The sequence below is a fragment of the Podarcis vaucheri genome (assembly GCF_965113315.1).
Source record: "Podarcis vaucheri genome assembly, chromosome: 10".
NCBI lineage: Eukaryota > Metazoa > Chordata > Lepidosauria > Squamata > Lacertidae > Podarcis > Podarcis vaucheri.
In genome coordinates, this window is record NC_138748.1 from 15,324,701 (window position 1) to 15,349,102 (window position 24,402).

At 42.1% G+C, this 24,402-nt stretch overlaps 1 protein-coding gene across 3 annotated transcripts in view; it reads left to right on the plus strand.

Moving 5' to 3' along the window:
• The window catches only part of GRM8 (glutamate metabotropic receptor 8), a 585,307-nt gene that overhangs the window by 292,211 nt on the left and 268,694 nt on the right, over nucleotides 1-24,402 (plus strand). For all 3 annotated transcript variants that reach the window (XM_082239575.1, XM_082239577.1, XM_082239576.1), the window contains exons 4-6: nucleotides 5,565-5,700; nucleotides 8,632-8,786; nucleotides 11,354-11,491. In XM_082239575.1, coding sequence (XP_082095701.1) covers nucleotides 5,565-5,700; nucleotides 8,632-8,786; nucleotides 11,354-11,491 — 429 coding nt within the window. The remainder of the gene's footprint in view (nucleotides 1-5,564; nucleotides 5,701-8,631; nucleotides 8,787-11,353; nucleotides 11,492-24,402) is intronic.

The window sequence follows — 24,402 nt, forward strand, 5'->3', positions numbered from 1 at the left end:
TGGGTGACCTTGGGCTAGTCACACTTCTTTGAAATCTCTCAGCCCCACTCACCTCACAGAGTGTTTGTTGTGGGGGAGGAAGGGAAAGGAGAACGTTAGCCGCTTTGAGACTCCTTAGGGTAGTGATAAAGAGGGATATCAAATCCAAACTCAAATCCAAACAGATCCACTGAAGTCAATGGATGTGACTAATGTAGATTCAATGGCTCTACTCTGAATAGATAACATCTTCATCCAGCTGACATAGACAACCCACTATTCCTTCCATTTCAGTCTCTTGATCCTATCTGCAATATGGTGTGATATTCTGAAAACGCATGAGAATAACTTTCAACATTTTAAGCATATACAAACATTATTTTTTTCCATCCTTATCCTCATCCCTAGGAAGCCAAAGGTTGAGAAAAGCTGACCTGTTGAAAGCCACACACTGATTCCAATGCCCCAATTCCAAAAAATAGAATAAAATATTATCTAACATTCCTCTCTTCTTATGATTTCACTTTCCTATTGCCAGTCAGGCATAATAGATGTGTTTGTGGATTATGTTTGCAAACCCTGTTTAAATATGGTGCTTAATGTTTCCCTGTCATGTTATTTCCAGTGTTGATTGGCTCCTATAAATCAATATACAGCTCCTTGCTTCCAACGCGCAGGGTGGGTAGTGTACAGATAAAGAGATAAACCAATTGCTGCGTTTGTCAGGTAATAGCTTGCGGAATTTATTATGAATGCAGTGGGATAGCTGAAGTGCATTTTGATTTGTTTCTATTAGTGTCAAAGACATTCTTCAACACAGAGATGTGAAGATGCCCAGTGTAGTCATGATTGAATGAACTATTGTAATGATGGAAGTGGCATTTCTCTGGTGCCATTAAACTCTAGGAAAACAACCATTCAGATACTGCAGTGTGGTTCCCCCTCCCCTCCCTCTTTCTTCATTCCTAGATAGCCATTCTTTCTGGATGGCAGAATGCAGTATATAATAGATAAGCATTTGTAACTTTTCAGGGTCTATTACATGCAAGGGGAATGGTTTTCTTAAAAGCCACTGCATGACTAGCAAGAGCTGAAAATTCTATTAGTGAAATTTATGAGGTAACATATTGTCCTTCCTTTGTCACTTTTCCTTAAGAATCAGTTTTCCTTCCTGTGCATGGATGATTTTAGGAGGTGACTGAAAGCTTAATGTTTTTTCCCCATATATATATATATAGAGAGAGAGAGAGAGAGAGAGAGAGTGTCTCAGGGAGCTCTGAATACTTGGGTAACAAAAAATAACAGTATATTTGTTCACTGTTTCCCAAAAAACCCGAAGCATACGTTGTCAGCTTTGAAGCCCTATTAATTCAAAAATAGCCGGCCTCTTTTTCTGATTGACTGTGTGTCAGAAAAGTGAGGTTGTTATTAACGTATTATTTAAATACATTCATGTCAATCTGTCTTTTAAAATGTATGACACCATGAAAGCCCATACGTCAAAGTTCCTGGAGGCTCTGGAAGAGTCAACAGCAAAAAGAAGTACAGCAGAATCCCAATGGGTCTGTACGTCAGGGCCAGACAAAAACAACCAAGCCAACTTGGAGAGACTTTGGTGATAATCTAACATTATATTAGTAGGTGGAAAGTTAAAAAATGGCACAAGAAATCACATGAAGACCAGTGACAAATAAAATGGAGGGTTGTCTTGCCATTGCCTGCTAGTGGAAGGCATGCATCTCCTGCATAAGTTCCCAGAGAGAATCATTCGCATTTCCTATACAGTGGTACCTCAGGTTAAGTACTTAATTCGTTCTGGAGGTCCGTTCTTAACCTGAAACTGGTCTTAACCTGAAGCACCACTTTAGCTAATGGGGCCTCCTGCTGCTGCCGCACCATAATTCAAAAGCATCCATTCTTCGGCGATCAGCCTTTTTTATGGTCCAGCTCTCACTTCCATACATCACTACGGGGAAAACCATAGCTTTAAATATACGGACCTTTGTTGGCAAGGTGATGTCTCTGCTTTTTAAGATGCTGTCTAGGTTTGTCATTGCTTTTCTCCCAAGAAGCAGGCGTCTTTTAATACTCAACGTATTTTGGAGCTGATTTCCTAATGTGGGGCAGTGGCATCACTTTAATTAAGAAGGTATTCTTTCCACAACAAAAAATAACTTTGCCTTATTTTGACTGACCAAATTTGTATCTACATGCCCATTGATAGTCCTAGGCAGCTAGGATTTCCCTCCATCTTCATAATCTAGGCATTGTGTAGGTTCTTATTAACTCTTAATGGTTGTTCCCTACAAATTTAGCATGTCTTCCAAGGCAGTGTATTATTAGCTGCATGTTATTTTAAATTTCTTCATGCCCCAGAATTTCTGCATTGCTGATTGAAGCTTAACTTTTATTTAATAGATTGCTGTTTGCCCCTGAATTGATTTAACTGTGGTGCAAATTGTGTTGCCTTGCAATATATTGAAATTATATTGCTCTTGCCTTTGTATGGAAAAGAAGTAAGCTGTAGGGCTGGAAAGCCACTTGAATTAGTAAGGAAAGAAAGGTGTGCATCAGCCAGGAAAGCTTTGGGTCATGTTCATAAATGCTGTTTTACTAGCTCATGCATTCTAGCTATCACAGTTCCTCTGTACTGTCAAATTCTACTTGATTCTTTTAGAAAAGTTGCTGCTGTAAAATATTCACATTCCATCCTAACCAATATTTAGCACTGTTGGAATATATCAATCATGAAACAGCAACAATACTCAGTTCAAAGGCCTTCCTAGTCTAGCATCTTGTTCCGATAAAGACCAGATAGATGCTTCCAGCAAGCTCAGAGCCATAGCCTGAATACCAAACCCTTCTATGTTGTCTGCCTCCCAGCAAACTAGCATCCAGAGGTATCCTACCCTTGAACTTGAAAGGTCCATTTAGCTATTGTGCCTGATAAGTAGACACTGATAGATGCATATCTGTAAATTTGACTATCATCACATCTTGGGGGAGCAAAGGCTGAGTTATTTATGTGCGGAGAGATACGGTACTTCATTTTCTCTGTCCCATATTTGTTGCTACATATTGCTTTCCTCTTCCTGTATATGGAAGCTATGTCAAGATACCTTGTTGAGATGGGGCATTCTATCTGCCAACAGTATTCTGACTGCAGTTGCACCATCACTTTCTATCAGGGCCAGATTTAGGTTTGATGAGGCCCTAAGCTACTGAAGGTAATGGGGCCCTTCATGTGTCCAGCTATCCTTTGTCAACAACAAATTGTTGCTGTTTTTTGTGTTGAATATATGCTATAAGGTAATTTATGGACCTAATAGGTATCTAAAGCCATTTGCACAAGCAGAATGTAGGCACCCTATATAGAGAAATGAGCAAACCAGTGATATTTTAGGGAGCAGTCTAGCAGGTGGGGCCCATTACTTATATCATAGAGCCTACACAACACAAAACACTGTTGCTGTGTGTAGGTTTTATTTTATTTGTTTTGTATCTTATATTTTGGAAATGTACATCCAGGTTTTTTCTTTTAATTTTTTTTGGGTCTCCCAAGAGAATGGGGCCCTATGCTATAGCTTGCTTAGCTTATACATAAATCCAGCACTGCTTTCTATAGAGGTTTTTTTTAAAAAATAAAATAAAATAACTGCCAATGTTACTGTCAGTCCCTTTCTGAAGAACCCTAGTATGAAATGTTCATTTTGCACTGCCACTGTGCACTTAAAGGTAAAGGTAAAGGTAAAGGGACCCCTGACCATTAGGTCCAGTCATGACCAACTCTGGGGTTGCGGCGCTCATCTCGCTTTAATGGCCAAGGGAGCCGGTGTACAGCTTCCGGGTCATGTGGCCAGCATGACTAAGCCGCTTCTGGTGAACCAGAGCAGCGCACGGAAACGCCATTTACCTTCCCGCTGGAGCGGTACCTATTTATCTACTTGCACTTGCACGATGTGCTTTCGAACTGCTAGGTTGGCAGGAGCAGGGACCAAGCAACAGGAGTTCACCCTGTCGTAAGGATTCGAACCGCCGACCTTCTGATCGGCAAGTCCTAGGCTGTGTGGTTTAACCCACAGTGCCACCTGCTTACTAGCTGTTGAATAAGGATGAAGTTCTGGCAACCCTGAATCTCCCTTGTGCTTGGGTATGAATCTGGTGCCCACCCCCCAGCATGAAATATAATGTCCTCACCATTTCAAATGTAATAAAAGTTTCTTCAGAGCATGTTGGGTTATATGGACAAAGACTACGGGTATCTGACAAAGTACACGGTAGCTTAAAATGCCATTAATAATTATGCTATTGTTACTATATTTATTTTTTATTACCACTGCTACAGTTTAGCTATACATTGCATTTCAGCCCAAAGGCCCCGATACTCAACTTTTTAAAACAAAACATAAAAATAGATCACAATAAAACGCCACAGATCAATCAGCAATCAAAAAACTGCAAGACAGCACAATCACAGCATTGGAAGGCAGTGAAAAATATCCCTAAACTAGAGGATTAAAGGGTACTCTCGTAAACCCTGCCCATCCTGCCCACAACCTCACAAGGCATAGTCTTGAAGTACCACCTTTTCAAGAAGTTAAATGGCATTACATTAACCCTAAGTATTACATTTGATAGAGGGCATATAGCTTTCCTAATAGGCACAACCAGATTTTGTAAGGAAAATGTTTGTATGTGTATAACATACTTCTGCTATTGGGCTTCTGCTGGTTCACCTGTAAGTAACATGGGAGTTTTACTGATGACCCAACACTGCTTTAATTAGATGTTTAAATAATGAAGGCAACTTAATTAAACTGCTGTGGTTAGCAACTGGAATAGATACGGCTGTGGTTCCCGGGAGAAGAATACACTTTCACTGTACTCACCACAATATTTCCAGTGAATTGAATTCTTACCATCATGCTTAGTCACAGTGTTCAAAGGAGATGCTGAACCTGCTAAACAAATGACATTTTTCTATCATTGATGGGAGTCTTTGACAAAAGGGCAGAGGGAGGGAGAATGGATTTGGAGCATTTGCCACCATCTACAGTTTTGTTATGGGATGCAGGTGGCGCTGTGGGTTAAACCACAGAGCCTAGAACTTGCTTATCAGAAGGTCGGCGGTTTGAATCCCCGCAACGGGGTGAGCTCCCGTTGCTCGGTCCCAGCTCCTGCCCACCTAGCAGTTCGAAAGCACATCAGAGTTCAAGTAGATAAATAGGTACCGCTTCGGCAGGAAGGTAAACGGCGTTTCCGTGCGCTGCTCTGGTTCGCCAGAAGCGGCTTAGTCATGCTGGCTCCTTCGGCCAGTAAAGCAAGATGAGCGCTGCAACCCCAGAGTCGGCCATGACTAGACCTAATGGTCAGGGGTCCCTTTACCTCTACAGTTTTGTTGGACGGCAGTGGGCGTACTGGAACTGCAAGACTGCGCTTCCAAAGTGAGTTTGGCTTGGCAGTTTCCTATGAAACCACTATGCTGTTTCTGTTGTGCACTGAATATGGTGATCTTATGCTAACAATATTTTTGAGCTTGTCACCAATCAGCTTGCTTTTTTTTATTTCCCCCCCTCCCTGCCTAGGTGGTGTCTGCATTGCTCAGTCTCTAAAAATCCCCCGTGAGCCAAGACCAGGAGAATTTGACAAGATCATCAAACGCTTGATGGAGACTCCAAATGCTCGTGCGGTGATCATGTTTGCAAATGAGGATGATATCAGGTGCTTACTTCTTTCTCTATTTCTGTCTTGCACAGGATGGGCAACTTGCTGCTGAAAGTCATATTTTTAGTCACACATGCTGCTTGCCTTAAATGGCTTGAGGCTTGACATCAAGACAGATATGCTTGCAACCTTCAGATCTGTGGGGAGAGGGATGTTGCAATTTTATAGTGCATTGTGGACCCCTGCGTTACTAACAACTTCAGGTTGACAAGAATGACAAATTGGTAGTTCCTAACATATAGAATTAGTCAAAATATATAACTGAAATTGTCCAGTAGCACCTTAGAGACCAACTAAGTTTGTTCTGGGTATAAGCTTTTGTGTGCATGCACACTTCAGATATAGATGAGCTTTCCTTTGATTACCGTATTTTTTGCTCTATAAGGCACACCAGACCACAAGGCGCACCTAGTTTTTGGAGGAGGAAAACAAGAAAAAAAATATTCTGAATCTCAGAAGCCAGAATAGCAAGAGGGATCGCTGTGCAGTGAAAGCAGCAATCCCTCTTGCTGTTCTGGCTTCTGGGATAGCTGCGCAGCCTGCATTCACTTCATAAGATGCACACACATTTCCCCTTACTTTTTAGGAGGGAAAAAGTGAGTCTTATAGAGCAAAAAATATGGTAACTTGGACATTAGTCAAGTGTGTATGTGTGTGTGTTTGTGTGTGTGTGTGTGTGTTTTGGAGGGTAGCAAAATCAGAAAAAAACATGGACCAGTTTTCTGAGCCAGTTTAATAACTTGGAAAAAATGGATCCATGATGTTGCTATTTCCTAAAATCACCCCCACCAATCTCCAGCCATCCAAATACTGTGCATTCATTTGGCTTGCATTCAAGCAGGGGTGAAAACGATGTGAACAGCAGCAGCAGAGCTTGAGGAGGAGAAAGACATGTGTGCCTCTTTCCTCCCTTTCTCTTTGTCTCAGTGACATGCTGGATAATGGTCAAAAAGCCCATGGGAGCATGGAAGAGCTCTTGTGGAGACCAGCTATCACATCAGTGTGACACAGAAAGATGGATGGAAGGGGAAAACCTTCATTCTCTCCACCCCAGGCTGAAAGAAAATTCAAGAGATGGCATGGGTTTTATTGATTTAAATATCATGAAATAGGGGACCTGCTGGTCAAATGGACCAAATTGATCTAATCCAACAAACTGCATTTCAATGGGCAGGCAGGCAAAAACTTTGTCAGACTCTTATAGAGAAATCACTCTCTTCCACACATACCAGATCCATGGCATGTGCTACAGCCTTAAGATGTGGCTCCTCAGCTAAGGATCCAGAAAGAAAAACCCCTTCATTGTCAGATAAACCTTCATTTGGTCTCCACCCAGGCCTAGTTCTTCAGTGTACACCCAAATGTGCATGCCATGTTTCACAGGTTGCCCCAAGCTCTTCAGACATAATGCACCCACAGATGATTGAAGGGTGCCCCAACCCAATAAAATAAAGGACCCCTGGACAGTTAAGTCCAATTAAAGGCGACTATGGGGTTGCACCACTCATTTCACTTTCAGACCGAGGGAGCCGGCGTTTATCCACAGACAGCGTTCCGGGTCATGTGGCCAGCATGACTAAACAGCTTCTTGCACAGTGGAACACCGTGACAGAAACCAGGGCACATGAAAATGCTGTTTACTTTCCAGCCACAGCAGTACCTATTTATCTACTCGCACTGGCGGGCTTCCGAACTGCTAGGTTGGCAGGAGCTGGGATAGAGCAACGGGAGCTCACTTTGTTGTGGGGATTCAAACTGCTAACCTTCTGATTGGCAAGCCCAAGACGCTCAGTGGTTTAGACCACAGCGCCACCCCAACCCAATATTGCCTCAGACAACCTAGAGTTTTTTCTCCTCCTGCTTCCTCACCTGCCCAAACTCAATGCCAAATTGGCAAACAAAGTCACGCCTCTCTCTAAATGCCAATTAAATATTCCCAACAGGGTGGAGTAAGTTAAAAAAGGAGAGATTTTAAAGATGAGTGGCCACCCAAAATTTCTCACTCAACCCTGTGAAACTAGCAGCTAGCCTATATCTTAACCTGCATAAAGGGAGGGCATTTCAAATCTGGAGAGAGTAAGGCAGGCCTAGGCAAACTCGGCCCTCCAGATGTTTTGGGACTACAACTCCCATCATCCCTAGCTAACAGAACCAGTGGTCATTGATAATGGGAATTGTAGTCCCAAAACATCTGGAGGACCGCATTTGCCTATGCCTGGAGTAAGGTTTGTGGGAGGCACCGCCTTAACTACTCATTCCCAAAAATCATTCTATTGGCCAGTTGTGGGCATGTGACCAACTCCCTCCCCACTTCCTTATTGGAGCAGCAGTGATCTCATGGCTCTTTCTCTCAGAAGGGGTGGAAGAAAACACATCCCCACCAAATTGCAGGAGCAACATTGTCTCCCCTACCCACTGCTTCTACTTCTGCTCCTAGCACTGTTGCTCCTAGCACATTGCTTGACAAGTGAGTAAAGCAAAGGGATGAACATGTTTTGGGCATAAGGATTGCAGGGATTGCTTTGGGGTGACAGCAAGTGTTAGCAGGAGTAAACAGGGTGGAAGCCAGGAATTCTACTGCGGCTCAGATTTTTATCCAAGCCAGAGAAGCATATGGAGATTTTGAAAACTCAACTCTCATTTAAAGTGGACTTATATGAGCCTTAAGAGTTTTGTCTCTGATCTGAACTTGGCACCCCAAGTAACCTGGGGTTGTGAAAAAGAAAAGAATATTGAAGAAGCATGAAAGCAAGGTTAAAGGCAAATTTTACCATGTACAGGATTGAATTTTCAGGGGGAATACTTGGTTCTATCAGAAAGAATGCTTGATGAACAGGATAAAAACAACCACTTTTGCAATTGCCTTATGCATAACCATTTTCAGTGTCAATTTTAAAAGAATGACTTCTTCTGTTTACTTACTTGCAGGAGAATATTAGAAGCAGCAAAGAAAACCAATCAAACTGGACATTTTCTTTGGATAGGCTCAGACAGCTGGGGGTCTAAGATTGCACCTGTCTACCAGCAAGAGGAGATTGCAGAAGGCGCAGTCACCATTTTGCCCAAAAGAGCTTCCATCGATGGTAAGGCAATCCCATCAACTCTGGTCTATGGAGTCCCTAAAAGACAATTTAGAGATCTCCTTGAGCTCAGTGCAGCAGGGAGTTAAAACTCCTTTATGGTATACTGATGGTAAGACTGAGAGAGACTTTTACTTACTTGTGTACTGTTTTTCCTTCAGCGGCATTATCCCTTGGTTCCCTTATGTATAATTACTGAGCCAAATAGTTTTTCAGACCAGTAGTGTGAATCAGTCAATGTAGATTTCATTGCACTTCCAATGCAACCTCTGCAAAATACAAAGAAATTTCATTCTACAACTAGCTGGATTTGTAAATTTTGTTTCCCACAGGCTGTATGTGATATATGCCCAGTTTCCCCCCACCATTCACATCGCCTTCTTGCAATGTCAGCCGTAACTCTTTTTGTGCTCTTTCACCACCCTCCAGGCCAATTTCCTTGTGTTATCTGATGAGCCTGTTGCTTATGGCCAGGAAGCAGACTATTTATTTGCAGATTCTAAAATGGTGCTATAATGGGCAGAAGTCCTGTAAACGATCTAAAAGCAAGAGTTGCAAAGAACATATCTTTTAATACCTTTGGAGTAGACAAGGATATTTTCTGTAGGGGAGCCACATGGACTGAAGCTCTTCAAATGGATTTCATATGGGGGCAGATCAAAGTTCTGTCACAGAATAAATGCTTTAGTTGTAAAAGATCCCATGTTTAATCTTGGGCACGTCTAGTTAAGAAAAGGGATTGTGTTGCATGTGATGGAAAGTGTCTCTGGTGAGACCTTGCAGTGGCCCTGTTAGTCAATTTACATCAGGAGTGGCTAATATGTGGCTCTCTAGATGTTGGTGAACTACAGTTCCCATCACTCCAGCCAGTTTATTGCCTCCAGTCTATTACTGCTTCCAGCATCTGTATCCCCTCACCTGATTACAATGATGGGGAGAAATAGAGCTTTGGTGTCATCAGCAAATCAATAACACCGTGCTCCAAACCCCCATTGACCTGCCATAGGCTGAGCAAAAGTCCCCTAATGCTTTTTATAGAACTGGCCTTGGAGGTAGGTATGAAGCTATCATACTCCCTTGTCCGCAACTCCCAAATTCAGTCCAGCAGGACAACATGGTGGAGGGTATGAAAAGCCAATGAGAGATCAAGCGGAATCAAGGTTACACTCTCCCAGTTCTTCTTCCAATAGAGATCATCCATCAGGTTGACTAAGATTGCCTCAATGCAAAAACCAAGCCTGAAGCTAGATTTAAATAGATCTAGGTAAAGGTAAAGGGACCCCTGACCATTAGGTCCAGTTGTGACCGACTCTGGGGTTGTGGTGCTCATCTCGCTTTATTGGCCAAGGGAGCTGGTGTACAGCTTCCAGGTCATGTGGCCAGCATGACAAAGCTGCTTCTGGAAAACCAGAGCAGTGCACGGAAATGCCGTTTACCTTCCCGCTGGAGTGGTACCTATTTATCTACTTGCACTTTGATGTGCTTTCGAACTGCTAGGTTGGCAGGGGCAGGGACCGAGCAACGGGAGCTCATCCCGTCACGGGGATTTGAACCACCGACCTTCTGATCAGCAAGTCCTAGGCTCTGTAGTTTAACCCACAGCACCACCCGCGTCCCTTAAATAGATCTAGGTAACGTGTATTCTCCAAGAATGCATGGAAATCAACAGCCACCACCCTCTTAAGGGCCTTGTCCAAAAAGGTGGCATTTATTACTTTGGTTGGTAACCCTTCCGGAAAGGCATTAAGGCGTAACAACTTATGAATGTTCCCCAGATCAGGGGTGCTGGTTTTTTAAAGAAATCATTCTTATTCTTAATCATAATAACAATGATGATAACAGTAAATATTAAAAAGTTATTATTTATAATACTTATGTTCATGTGCTACATGAATATGCACCACGGAAGCTAAATGCAACTTAGGTTTTTCTGATCTTCACCAGTGCTGACTTTAGGCTAGAATCCTGAGCATACTTACTTAAGGAGTAAGACTCATTTTACTCAGTGGGAATTACTTCTGAAAAAAAACATGTACAGTGGTACCTTGGTTCTCAAACTTAATCCGTTCCGGAAGTCCATTCCAAAACCAAAGTGTTCCAAAACCAAGGCTCGCTTTCCCGTAGAAAGTAATGCAAAACGGGTTAATCCATTCCAGACTTTTAAAAACAACCCCTAAAACAACAATTTAACATCAATTTTACTATCTAACAAGACCATTGATCCATAAAAGGAAAGCAAGAATCAATGTACGGTACTATAAAATAAATAAATAGCTGACAACCGCATCGGAAATTCGGCTTTCTGAAAAACGTTCCAAAACCAGAACACTTCTGGGTTTTCAGTGTTTGAGAACTAAAGCGTTTGAGTACCAAGGCATTTGAGAACCAAGGTACCACTGTGTAGGATTTTCTTTGCCTGACATACAATAGTTTTAGGTATTTATTAAAATATTTTACGTGATATACGTATGTGTGTTTCTATACAATTCAAAGCAAGCATTTCACTTTACATAGTAAGATGTAATTTTAATGCTTGTTTTTTTGTCTGTGTGTGTCTGTTTTCATCATAGGTTTCGATAGATATTTTAGAAGCCGAACTCTAGCAAATAACAGAAGGAATGTGTGGTTTGCAGAATTCTGGGAAGAAAACTTTGGATGCAAGTTGGGTTCTCATGGAAAGAGGAACAGCAATATAAAGAAATGCACAGGTAACTTTATGAATAGTCTTTGCTGCCTCTCTTGAGAGGACTTTGTTAAGAAATTGAAATTTTTTGAGCAGTTGAATAATTCCCCAGGTCAGAACACAACTATTCTTCATCTGAATCATGCAGTCTCACTCATATATTGGTAAGATTTTTTTTAAAGATCCATTGACTGCTAATTAGATTTATAGAAGCAATTTGTGACTGATTTCATCATGTAGGACTATCTTGGAGTTCATTTCCAGTATAGCTCAATCTCAAACTGTTGCCTGTAGTTGGTTATATATTCTTCCTAATTAGTTATATAGGGTAGATGGATTGGATGTGATTGTGGTCAACCAAAATATGTGAGTGAAATATTTTACTAACATTTCAGTCAAATCTTTTTCCTGTGATGATTAAGTACAACCTATGGCCAAAGGTATATTGCCACTTTTCTTTTTGGGCATTTCCTTTTGGGAAATTCTGCAGTGAAATATCTGTCAATACAAATAAAATTTAGCATCTAGGATTTAATATATATATAAGGAATGTACTGATATGCAGGATTCATATGTGAGATTGAATTGCTTTAACTGGAAGTTTAATCAATCAAGTTTTTCTTTGATGATTAATGGGTTTCCAAGTTTAATTATTGATAGTGTTGAAGTTATTTTGTTTTGTTGCTGTGATATGGAGTGAAATAGAAAATATTGAAGATGCTTTGACCTTCTAGAACTAAGTGCTAAATGGTAATATGCATATTTATATTGTCAATTTATTGATTAATAGCTTAAGAAGTATGTGGCTAATCAATAAAAACTTAATCACTTGCCAGTCTTAGTAAACTGTAATGTGTTGGAGTACATTTTCAGTAGATAAAATACTGGAGAACTACACATATTTTCAGCGGAAGATGTAAAGTGAGAGACTAGCAGAAGAGCTAACTAGAATGCATGTTTTCATTTAGAATTATGTACATTTGAGGACTAAGCTAAATATTGGTTTACTTCTAGCTAATCAGTTGTATGCATATCAGTCACACTTCATTGTCTCAAGCATAATATATGATTTCCTTTTGTGAAAAAATTGAACCAGATTGTGTAGGTGGTACAGAAGGTTCAACTCCATTAAGATCAAGTCTGAGTTACTCACCTAACGCTGACCCAAATGACTTACTTTACGCTTTGGTTTAAATTTTTGAGCACAGAAATGCTCTCATTGAAACATCACCTAAAATGTTAATTAAAATTACTCCTTCATGCATATCCTTTTACTGAGAGGGAAGCAGCTTTATCTTTCTGTATGGTTAGCATTTTGTTTTAACTATTCTGCAAACCTAATCAGCCTTTAAATGCCTATAATGACTAACTGCAGCGTTAAAAATAGAGATGGAGACGAGATTCCATGAGCCATCTACAGCAAGTTCAGATTTGCCTCATTTGTGCAGGTCTTGAACAAGCCATAATATTTGTTTCATTGAGAGACATTTATGGTGCTTTATAATAGATATAAAATCTATATTTGATGGATAAGAACTGCTTAATTCAGTTTTCTGTTTTGGGTTCCCCTCTTAGGGATTTTTTTTTTGAGGTTAAAGAATTAGAACGAACTATCTATGCACTGATCAGTCACCTGCAAATGGTTCCTAACATTCGAATAAGCTTCAATGAGAGTTTATATCATAAAACATGGCTTTAAAACATGGTTTTCGTACTTTGAATCCAATCTTATTAACATATAAACATATACCCACACTTCTGAACCTTTATAGCAGGGTCATAAATCTGATAGAAATGAATAAAGGATTTCCCCTGGATCAAAAGCCCTTGAGCTCATGCAAGGGCACCAATTGGATATATCATTTATTTCGAATCTTGGTCTAAGTTGGTAAACCATCGTTCCGGTCAAATTTGATTGTGTGGTTTCAGCCACTTTAGATTATAGCTAAAAGCTTTCTGGTTGGTATTCAGTTTCTCCTCTGAATATTGATAGGCATGTAGAAATGGCCCTGTATTCCAGAGATGTCTCCTTCCTCTCTCTGTCCACATTGCATAAGCCGTCTTCAGTGGCACTCAGATAAAATTCCCTCAGGCAGCTTGAATCCTCAGGAAAACTATGGAAAAGTCACCCAAATTGAAAACCTCACCCTCTTGGTCCTTTGCTGTGGATACAACATTATGAACCTTAGTCTACAGGCTGTTTTGAGACTTTAACCTTTGTATCCCTCTTGTCCCTGAAGAAGTTCATGCAGTGTTCTAAGAGTCAGAATTTTCCATGTAAGGAAAACTAGTGCTCCTGATACCACACCACATAGCAGTGCATGTAGGAATAGGTGAAAGCACCACTTAGCTGCTGCTGCTGCTGCTGCTACTACTGCTGCTGCTTATGATAAGTGGCAGTGAATGCTGGGGGACTATATCCTTGCTGTTGCTGGGGGAACTAGAGAAGTCTTCTAAGGAGCATATTTCTTAAAAGAAGCAATGTAAGGAAGATTTTTCAGCATGACTCCATGGTATGGATGTATGAAGCACATAGAGTGCAAGGTATGGTAGGTACCTATATATAAAAAAGAAAAAAGGTAAACGACCACTGGACAGTTAAGTCCAGTCAAAGGCGACTATGGGTTTGCAGTGATAAGAATAATAATAATAATTTATACCGCGCCCATCTGACTGGGGTTCCCCAGCCACTCTGGGAAGCCTCCAACAAAATATTAAAATACAGTAATGCATCAAACATTAAAAGCTTCCCTAAACAGGGCTGCCTGCAGATGTCTTCTAAAAGTCTGGTAGTTGTTGTTCTCTTTGATATCTTGCTTTCAGGCTGAGGGAGCCGGCGTTTGTCCACAGATAGCTTTCCGGTTCATGTGGCCACCATGACTAAACCGCTTCTGGCACATGATGGAAACCAGAGTGCACAGAAACACTGTTTTCCCTTCCTGCCACAGCGGCACCTATTTATCTACTTGCACTGGTATGCTTTCGAACTGCTAAGTTAGCAGGAGCTGGGACAGAGCAACAGAAGCTCACCCTGCCGTGGGGATTTGAACTGCAGACCTTCCAATTGACAAGCCCAAGAGGCTCAGTGGCTTAGACCACAGCGCCACCTGCGTCCCTATATACCTGTACACAACACTTATGAGATCCATCTTGTGTGGCTAGATTATGTGGATGAACCCCACACTTTCTGAGATATGTACAAATTTGCTCTGCATCGAACGTCATTCTCTACATGCAAAGCGGCAAACTGGACTGAGGGCTGTAAACGATTTCTAATTACCAGCAGTAACTGAATGGAGATGTTCTTTGTGTTTTCTGTGTTTAGCTATCTCAGCTTTTGCTATATTGGACACTGAAGGGTTTCAGGGCAGTAATGGATTGAATTTAAAATTTTAAACAGTTCAGCTGGAATACCATCACTTCCACTGGCCTTGTTATTTGCAGTGCTTTCTAAGGCCCATTTGACTTCACTCTCCAGGATGTCTGGCTCAAGGTCAGCAACCACACTACCTGGGGTGTACGAGACATCCATATCTTTCTGGTATAATTCCTCTGTGTATTCTTGCCACCTCTTCTTGATGTCTTCTGCTTCAGTTAGATCTTTACCACTTTTGTCCTTTATTATGGTAATCTTTGTACGAAATGTTCCTTTCATATTTCCGATTTTCTTGAACAGATCTCTGGTTCTTCCCATTCTGTTGCTTTCCTCTATTTCTTTGCATTGCTCGTTTAAGAAGGCCTTCTTGTCTCTCCTTGCTGTTCTTTGGAAATCTGCATTCAATTTCCTGTATCTTTCACTATCTCCCTTGCATTTTGCTTGCCTTCTCTCCTCCGCTATTTGTAAGGCCTCGTTGGACAGCCACTTTGCTTTCTTGCATTTCTTTTTCATTGGGATGGTTTTAGTTGCTGCCTCCTGTATAATGTTGCGAGCCTCCATCCATAGTTCTTCAGGCACTCTGTCCAGCAAATCTAAATCCTTAAACCTGTTCCTCACTTCCACTGTGTATTCATAAGGGATTTGGTTTAGATTGTATCTTACCTGTCCAGTGGTTTTTCCTACTTTCTTCAGTTTAAGCTTGAATTTTGCTATAAGGAGCTGATGATCTGAGCCACAGTCAGCTCCAGGTCTTGTTTTTGCTGACTGTATAGAGCTTCTCCATCTTTGGCTGCAGAGAATATAATCAATCTGATTTCGATGTTGCCCATCTGGGGATGTCCATGTGTAGAGTCGTCTCTTGTGTTGTTGGAAAAGCGTGTTTGTGATGACCAGCTTGTTCTCTTGACAGAACTCTATTAGCCTTTGCCCTGCTTCGTTTTGATCTCCAAGGCCAAACTTGCCAGTTGTTCCTTTTATCTCTTGATTCCCTACTTTAGCATTCCAATCCCCTATAATGAGCAGAACATCCTTCTTTGGTGTCACTTCGATAAGGTTTTGTAAGTCTTCATAGAACTGGTCAATTTCAGTTTCTTCAGCACCAGTAGTTGGTGCATAAACTTGTTTAAAATTTTAAAAGATGATGCTGTTAAGGTGCTACACTCAATATGCCAGCAAGTTTGGAAAACTCAGCAGTGGCCAGAGGATTGGAGAAGATCAGTCTACATTCCAATCCCAAAGAAAGGCAGTGCCAAAGAATGCTCCAACTACCGCACAATTTCACTCATTTCACATGCTAGCAAGGTTATGCTTAAAATTCTACAAGGAAGGCTCAAGCAATATGTGGACCGAGAACTCCCAGAAGTGCAAGCTGGATTTAGAAGAGGCAGAGGAACCAGAGACCAAATTGCAAACATGCGCTGGATTATGGAGAAAGCCAGAGAGTTCCAGAAAGACATCTACTTCTGCTTCATTGACTATGCAAAAGCCTTTGACTGTGTTGACCACAGCAAACTATGGCAAGTTCTTAAAGAAATGGGAGTGCCTGATCACCTCATCTGTCTCCTGCGAAATCTCTATGTGGGACAAGAAGCTACAGTTAGAACTGGATATGGAACAACTGATTGGTTCCAAATTGGGAAAGGAGTACGGCAAGGCTGTATATTGTCTCCCTGCTTATTTAACTTATATGCAGAATTCATCATGCGAAAGGCTGGGCTGGATGAATCCCAAGCCGGAATTAAGATTGCCGGAAGAAATATCAACAACCTCAGATATGCAGATGACACAACCTTGATGGCAGAAAGTGAAGAGGAATTAAAGAACCTTTTAATGAGGGTGAAAGAGGAGAGCGCAAAATATGGTCTGAAGCTCAACATCAAAAAAACGAAGATCATGGCCACTGGGCCCATCACCTCCTGGCAAATAGATGGGGAAGAAATGGAGGCAGTGAGAGATTTTACTTTCTTGGGCTCCATGATCAGTGCAGATGGTGACAGCAGTCACGAAATTAAAAGACGCCTGCTCCTTGGGAGAAAGGCGATGGCAAACCTAGACAACATCTTAAAAAGCAGAGACATCACCTTGCCAACAAAGGTCCGTATAGTAAAAGCCATGGTTTTCCCAGTAGTGATGTATGGAAGTGAGAGCTGGACCATAAAGAAGGCTGATCGCCGAAGAATTGATGCTTTTGAATTATGGTGCTGGAGGAGACTCTTGAGAGTCCCATGGACTGCAAGAAGATCAAACCTCTCCATTCTGAAGGAAATCAGCCCTGAGTGCTCACTGGAAGGACAGATCGTGAAGCTGAGGCTCCAATACTTTGGCCACCTCATGAGAAGAGAGGACTCCCTGGAAAAGACCCTGATGTTGGGAAAGATGGAGGGCACAAGGAGAAGGGGACGACAGAGAATGAGATGGTTGGATGGTGTTCTTGAAGCTACTAGCATGAGTTTGATCAAACTGCGGGAGGCAGTGGAGGACAGAAGTGCCTGGCGTGCTCTGGTCCATGGGGTCACGAAGAGTCGGACACGACTAAACGACTAAACAACAAATGGATTGAATTAATCTTCCCTGCCTTATTCTTATCTTGGCATCATCTCAGAATATTTATAACTTGTGTTTGATAAACTCAGCTAAAGCAAGGAGGTCCACACTGCTGGATGTAACATTAAATCAACCCACTGTCATCAAAGCATTTTCTTAAGTAATATATAGGGGGGGGGGGGTGTCTAGAACACTTAACTCTGCCTTTTAGACCACTGATCATATCTCAGGAGGCGATAGTAGAAAAAGAGCCACATGCATTTACTGTGTGATAGTTTAGATCGTCATTTTCCCCCAAGCACCCAGATCTTGACTGGTTTGCAGGTTGTAGACACTTAAGTCCAAGGGGGTGGTGGGCAGGCATTAGAGGGAGAAACTGGTGTGTCCATCGGCAACAGAAGTTACAAGGCAGGCAGCAGATTTGTATTAGCAGAGGCATAGAACCCAAATCCTGGACCATAAAGAAGGCTGATCGCCAAAGAATTTATGCTTTTGAATTATGGTGCTGGAGGAGACACTTGAGAATCCCATGGACTGCAAGAAGATCAAACCTCTCCATTCTTAAGGAAATCAGCCCTGAGTGCTCACTGGAAGGACAGATCCTGAAGCTGAGGCTCCAGTACTTTGGCCACCTCATGAGAAGAGAAGACTCCCTGGGAAAGACCCTGATGTTGGGAAAGATGGAGGGCACAAGGAGAAGGGGACGACAGAGGACGAGATGGTTGGATAGTGTTCTCGAAGCTACCAGCATGAGTTTGACCAAACTGCGGGAGGCAGTGGAAGACAGGAGTGCCTGGCATGCTCTGGTCCATGGAGTCATGAAGAGTCAGACAAGACTAAACGTCTAAACAACAACAAAGCACCAAAATCACAAGTAATAAGCCCCATTCAGGTCTTATGTTAAAACTCTAGCACTCTTATCATTACAAAATGACTTATGTGATGTATAGTCTCTTCTGCATTTAATTTCACGCCGGAATAGTTGCTTAAACGATGGTGACATGGCAGACAAAGAAAGTAAAGACATCCCCCATACCTTTGTGATGATTTTGCTGTCTATTGATGGTGTATTTTGCTGCTGGAGCTTTTGCCGCTGCTTGTTTTATAGGATATAATGTGGATTTTATTATAATACATTGTTCTTTTTTATTTTATGCCATGCTTTATGTTTTTAAATTTGGTAAGTCGCTTGGAGACTCCTTGTGTGCCAACGGAGCCATTAATACAGCTGCTGCAAATATAATGCAGAGGGGACGTCATGGGGTTGTGCCAAAGGAAGTAGTCATGGTACTGAATTTTTAGAAGGTGGTGATACATAACTAGATGTAACTAGATGTATGTAACTAGATCATCCTATTTTGAATAGCCACTCATTCCCTCATTCCTCCCCCCCCAAAAAAAACACACACAACTTATCCAATGGTGACAGGACCACATAAGTATCCCCCCCTAAAGATGGCTTTGGTTTTTTAAAATTAAAGTATTTAAATAAATAAATTTAAATAAAGTTGGAAACTGTAAGCCTTAGCAGAGCTAATCACCTGTTCGTTCACACTCTGCTTCCTGTTCTACCTACCACTTTGGAGGCAAAGTCACATGCAAGTCACCGATGCTTGCAAAGCTTTTCTGAATAATAATAATAATAATAACAACAACAACAACAACAACAACAACAATAATAATAATAATAATAATAATAATTTATTAATTTATTATTTATACCTTGTCCATCTGACTGGGTTGCCCCAGTCACCCTGTGTAACTTCCAACATACAATAAAACATTAGCAATAAAAAGATTCCCTATACAGGGCTGCTTTCAGTTGTCGTCTAAAGGTTATGTAGTTACTCATCTCCTTGACATCTGATGGGAGGGCGTTCCACAGAGTGGGTGCCACTACCAAGAAGGCCCTCTGTTTTCCCATTTTGGTGAGAAAACCCACAATTCTGTTTTGGGAAAGCATACTCGGTTCCTATGAAGTAGACATTCAAGCTAAGACAAAACACAACTTCCGTGTCGCCCATCTTCTTCTTCTTCTTTTGGTTGCTTCTTCTAATAAGAAAAATGCAATGAGAAGAAAGCAAAACATTTCAATTAACTATGTTGTATTTGTTCTATTTGTATTCACCACGGGGAATCTAAGCCTCTGATTCTGTCAGCAAACCCATCCCTTTTAGATTTGTAGCTTTCCCCCACCACCATGTGATGAGTCATGCCTCAGTTCATGGGTGCTAGGAAGGCAGTTTATCTTCCCAGCTTAACAGTAATGCACTTACTCTGACAGAAGCTGCAGCCTGAATCCTATCAACCCCAGATCTATACGCTCACTTACAAAAGCAAAAGACACTTACTTTTGAAGTTGTTTGGAGCACTGTGAGTAAAGTCTAATTATACTGAGGTGGGAAACCTGTGTCTGTGCATACTGTTCCAGGTTCAGATGTCTGAATGCTGCTCCAGGCCAAAAGCCATAGGCATCAGGGGCCAAGTCTTCTTCCTGGCAAGTTTTCTATGCTTAGGGTCTTTGTGGGTGGTTGCGAAGGCGGGGACAGTAGTCTGTCAAGCACAGTATGAAAATACAACACCTCAAGCGCAGGTGTCAAGGAGCTGTCAAGTGAGCCAGATCAACCACAGAGCAGGCACACGTGCAGGAGGCATGGAAGGCATTTAGCTCTTTATTAACGGAAAATAACAACACTGCAAAGTCCTCTGCTCAGAATCCGTCTGAGACATTGCTGAGACTGACTACTAGCTCTGTCCTTTTCCCTTTAGCCTTCATTCTGGATCCCTCCCAAGCAGACGAAGTCTGCGTCCAGGGGATGAGCTCCTCCTCTGGGCCTATCTGGTCTGATGCTCAGCAATGTGCAGGACTGTCTTCGAGTGGGGTGTCGGGGGGTGGGGTGGTAAGCCAGCAGCACTGGGACTGTATTCCTGCTGGATAGCAGGGCCAGTCTCTGACTCCTTTCTGTGAGTCTGCACTCACACTGGGACTCTCAGCCTCTAACCCTGTCCTGGAAGACCCTCCTTCTCCTGACCCCTCTTGATCACTCAAACGCCTTGTTTCTAGTGATTCCCAACTCATCACTTCCACAAACTACTCTTCGGTGTCCCAGCACCAGGATTCGGGATCTAAGTCGTCATCTTCTGTGCCCTCCCTGGGCAGTTCTTGGGCAGGAGGCATCTACCATCCTATCTCATTCAGCCAGTCCCTGGCAACAAGTTTGCCACAGTTTTGGGATATAAACAATGGGTACTTTACTATGGGACGCGGGTGGCGCTGTTGGTTAAACCACAGTGCCACTTGGGTTTGCCAATCGAAAGGTTGGTGGTTTGAATCCCCATGACGGGGTGAGCTTCCATTGTTCGGTCCCAGCTCCTGCCAACCTAGCAGTTTGAAAGCACACCAGTTCAAGTAGATAAATAGATACCACTCCGGCAGGAAGGTAAACAGTGTTTCTGTGTGCTGCTCTGGTTTTGCCAGAAGCGGCTTAGTCATGCTGGCCACATGACTCAGAAAAACTGTCTGCGGAAGCGGACAAATGCTGGCTCCCTCGGCCAATAAAGCGAGTTGAGTGCCGCAACCCCAGAGTCATTAACAACCGGACTTAATTGTCAGGGGTCCCTTTACCTTTGCTTTACTATAGCTCAGTTCCAAATCATATGCATTAGGCCCTATTCAACCAACCTTCCTAACCATTTGGAAAAGTTAAAATGGGTCTGTCACTTTCCACCTCTGGGACAGGCACCTATGCTAAGATGGTAGTCATCCAAAAGTTTTGGGGTGGGGCTTCCCCCTCTATTGCCACTGGACCTCTTGGCATTGCCATCTTGCCTTGAAGCCAACCAACAGTAAGGGCATTGGGATATGATACATGAACAGGCACCAAAATCATGTAAGCCAATTGAGAACTTTTCCTCCCTAAAAAAAGAGCTACCTTTACTTTGATAATTTACAGAGGAAGCTCTTAATTAGTGGCCTAAATTAGATTCCATTGGAGGGAATTCACACATCATTAACTCAGACATCACACCATATTATACTTACGCTTCCTTAACCATAGTTTTTGAGCTATCTGTATGGAGCCAGTATATCATCAGAATGCACTATATAACCTATTCCTATATACAAGAACTTAATAAAACAAACTTAGTTCCAGTGACATCACTGATTAGTTATGAATAAAACTAATTAATTAACTCTTGTCAAATGTTCTGAAAAAACCATGATGTATATAGTCAGATTTGTCACTGCTGTCTGTATGTATGATATGCCCTAGAAAAAGGCAGATTTGTCTCTTCAGTTCCGCTTCATTATTATAAAGAAAGCTAGTTTTACTCGCATCACATTTAAGTTACAGATTCGATTATGCAATAAATATGAGAGATATATCCCAGCAGCTTCCACTTTATAGTCTCCACTTTATAAATTTGTATATGATTTGCAAGATGTCAGTGTGTCCCCCAAATAAGCTGATTTAAGGGCAAGAAAATGACAAAAAAATAACAACAGGGAATGATGATTTGAGTTTCATTGCAGATCATTTTCTCTGACCTTAATAAAACATGGCTGTCCTTAATAATATTTACATTTTGCTAGGGATGTGTCTGCTGATTTAATTACGCTATAGATTTACTTTTAAAATTGACAAAAAGAAATGCTGCAGATATCTCAGTACAACTGATTACATGCTGGCTGAGTTCCCAAGAGACAGTAGGAAAGATACTGAGTTTGTAAAGCCTTAAATTTAGGTCCCAATATCCTTACAACTTAAGATATTTCCCCCTTTTTTTGCCCTGTGGAATGGATAAGAATCTGACCCATGTCCCACTGACCCATATCCAAGCACAGCCAAGGGACAAACAAAGCAGCATTGAAAATAATTGTAGTGAGATTTATTGAGAGAAAAGTGGAAGTTATCCAGGGCCCATACAGGAAGTGTTGGTTAAACTCTGTCATATCTTATATACCAGCCTTCCCCAACATGGTGCCCTCCCCAGTGCCTTGGACTATAACTATCATCCCTTTCAAGCATGGCCAAAGGTAAGGCATGATGGGAGTCCCAAACACCTGGAGGGTATCAAGTTGAGGGGGCTGCTACTTACTATATATTAATGCCAAACAACAATGTCAATACTGTGGCGATCACACAGGGTCCCCGGTCGTTTCACCGTCTATTGATCCCTGTGCCACCGCTTTATTTCTCGCTGCCAGCACTCAGGCCCTACCTGGTACAATACTGAGTCCAGTCAGGTTTAAATTGGAACATAAACTTCTGTTTATTTATTGCAGTTTAACAAGCGTGTGGTTTCATAAACAGTATCGGTCAATTACAATCATAGGGTGCCTATCCAGACCTATAACTTCTGCTACCTGCTTTCACTCACTAAACCAACTTTCAGATATTTACTTCCTAGCTCCTAACTGTTCCTGACTCAACTTATTTCACTACACTAACTCAACTACCCACAAACTCTATCCCAATTCACTCCCACTCCAACCAACCACCCAACTCCCAACGAACTCCCCTTTCGCCCCTCCCAGAGCTGGTTTTATAGTCTCTCTGACTCCTGGGTTCTGATTGGGTAACATGTTTAACTATTTCACCTCCAGCACTCTCATATGTTAACATCACAAATACCAGGAAAGATCCTAGAACAGATAATTAAACAGTGGGTCTGTAGGCACTTAGAAAAGAATACTGTGATTACTAAGACCCAGCATGGGCTTCTCAAAAATAATTCATGCCTAATGAATCTTGTCTCTTTTTTTGATAGAGTTACAAGCATGGTAGATCAGGGGAATGCTGTGGATGTAGCGTATCTTGGTTTCAGTAAGGATTTTGACCAAAGTCCCTCATGATTTTCTTGCGGAGAAGTTGGTAAAATATGGGCTGGATGAGGGAACTGTTAGCTGGGTTTGTAGCTGATTGATCAACCCAACCCAAAGAGTGCTCAGCAGTGGCGTAGCGTGGGGGGTGCAGGGGGGGTCGGCCGCACCGGGCGCAACATCTGGGGGTTAGGGGGCGCAAATCCACGGGTTAGGGGGCGCAAATCCACAGGTTAGGGGGCGCAAATTACTTGCCTTGCCCCGGGTGCTGACAACCCACGCTACGCCACTGGTGCTCAGTAATGGTTCCTCACCATCCTGGAAAAAAGTGACAAGTGGGGTGCTGCAAGTTTCTGTCTTGGACCCATTGCTGTTTAATGTTTTTTTATAAATGACTCAGTTAAAGGAATTGAGGGGGTGCTCATCACATTTTCAGATGACACCAAACTGAGAGGGGTACCTAATGCTGTAGAAGACAGAATCTAGATTCAAGAGATAATTAACAGATTGAAGAACTGGGCCAAAATTAACAAAATTAATTTCAATAGGGACAAATATAAGGTTCTGCACTTAGGCAGGAAGAAACACCTGCACAAATATAAGATAGGGGACACCTGGATTGCCAGTTGTTGTTGTTTAGTCGTTTAGTCGTGTCCGACTCTTCGTGACCCCATGGACCACAGAATGCCAAGCACTCCTGTCTTCCACTGCCTCCCGTAGTTTGGTCAAACTCATGCTGGTAGCTTCGAGAACACTGTCCAACCGTCTCGTCCTCTGTCACCCCCTTCTCCTTCTTCTCTTTCCCAACATCAGGGTCTTTTCCAGGGAGTCTTCTTTTCTCATGAGCTGGCCAAAGTATTGGAGTCTCAGCTTCAGGATCTGTGCTTCCAGTGAGCACTCAGGGCTGATTTCCTTAAGAATGGATAGGTTTGATCTTCTTGCAGTCCATGGGACTCTCAAGAGTCTCCTCCAGCACCATAATTCAAAAGCATCAATTCTTCGGCGATTAGTCTTCTTTATGATCCAGCTCTCACTGCCAGTAATACATGTGAAAAGGATCTAGGGGTCTTAGTAGACTGCAAGTTTAACATGAGTCAACTGAGAGGTGCAGCAGCAGCAGCAGCAAAAAACCTATCCTGTTCTCGACTGCATCAACAGAAGAAAACTAGATGCATGCTGGTATCCGGATTCT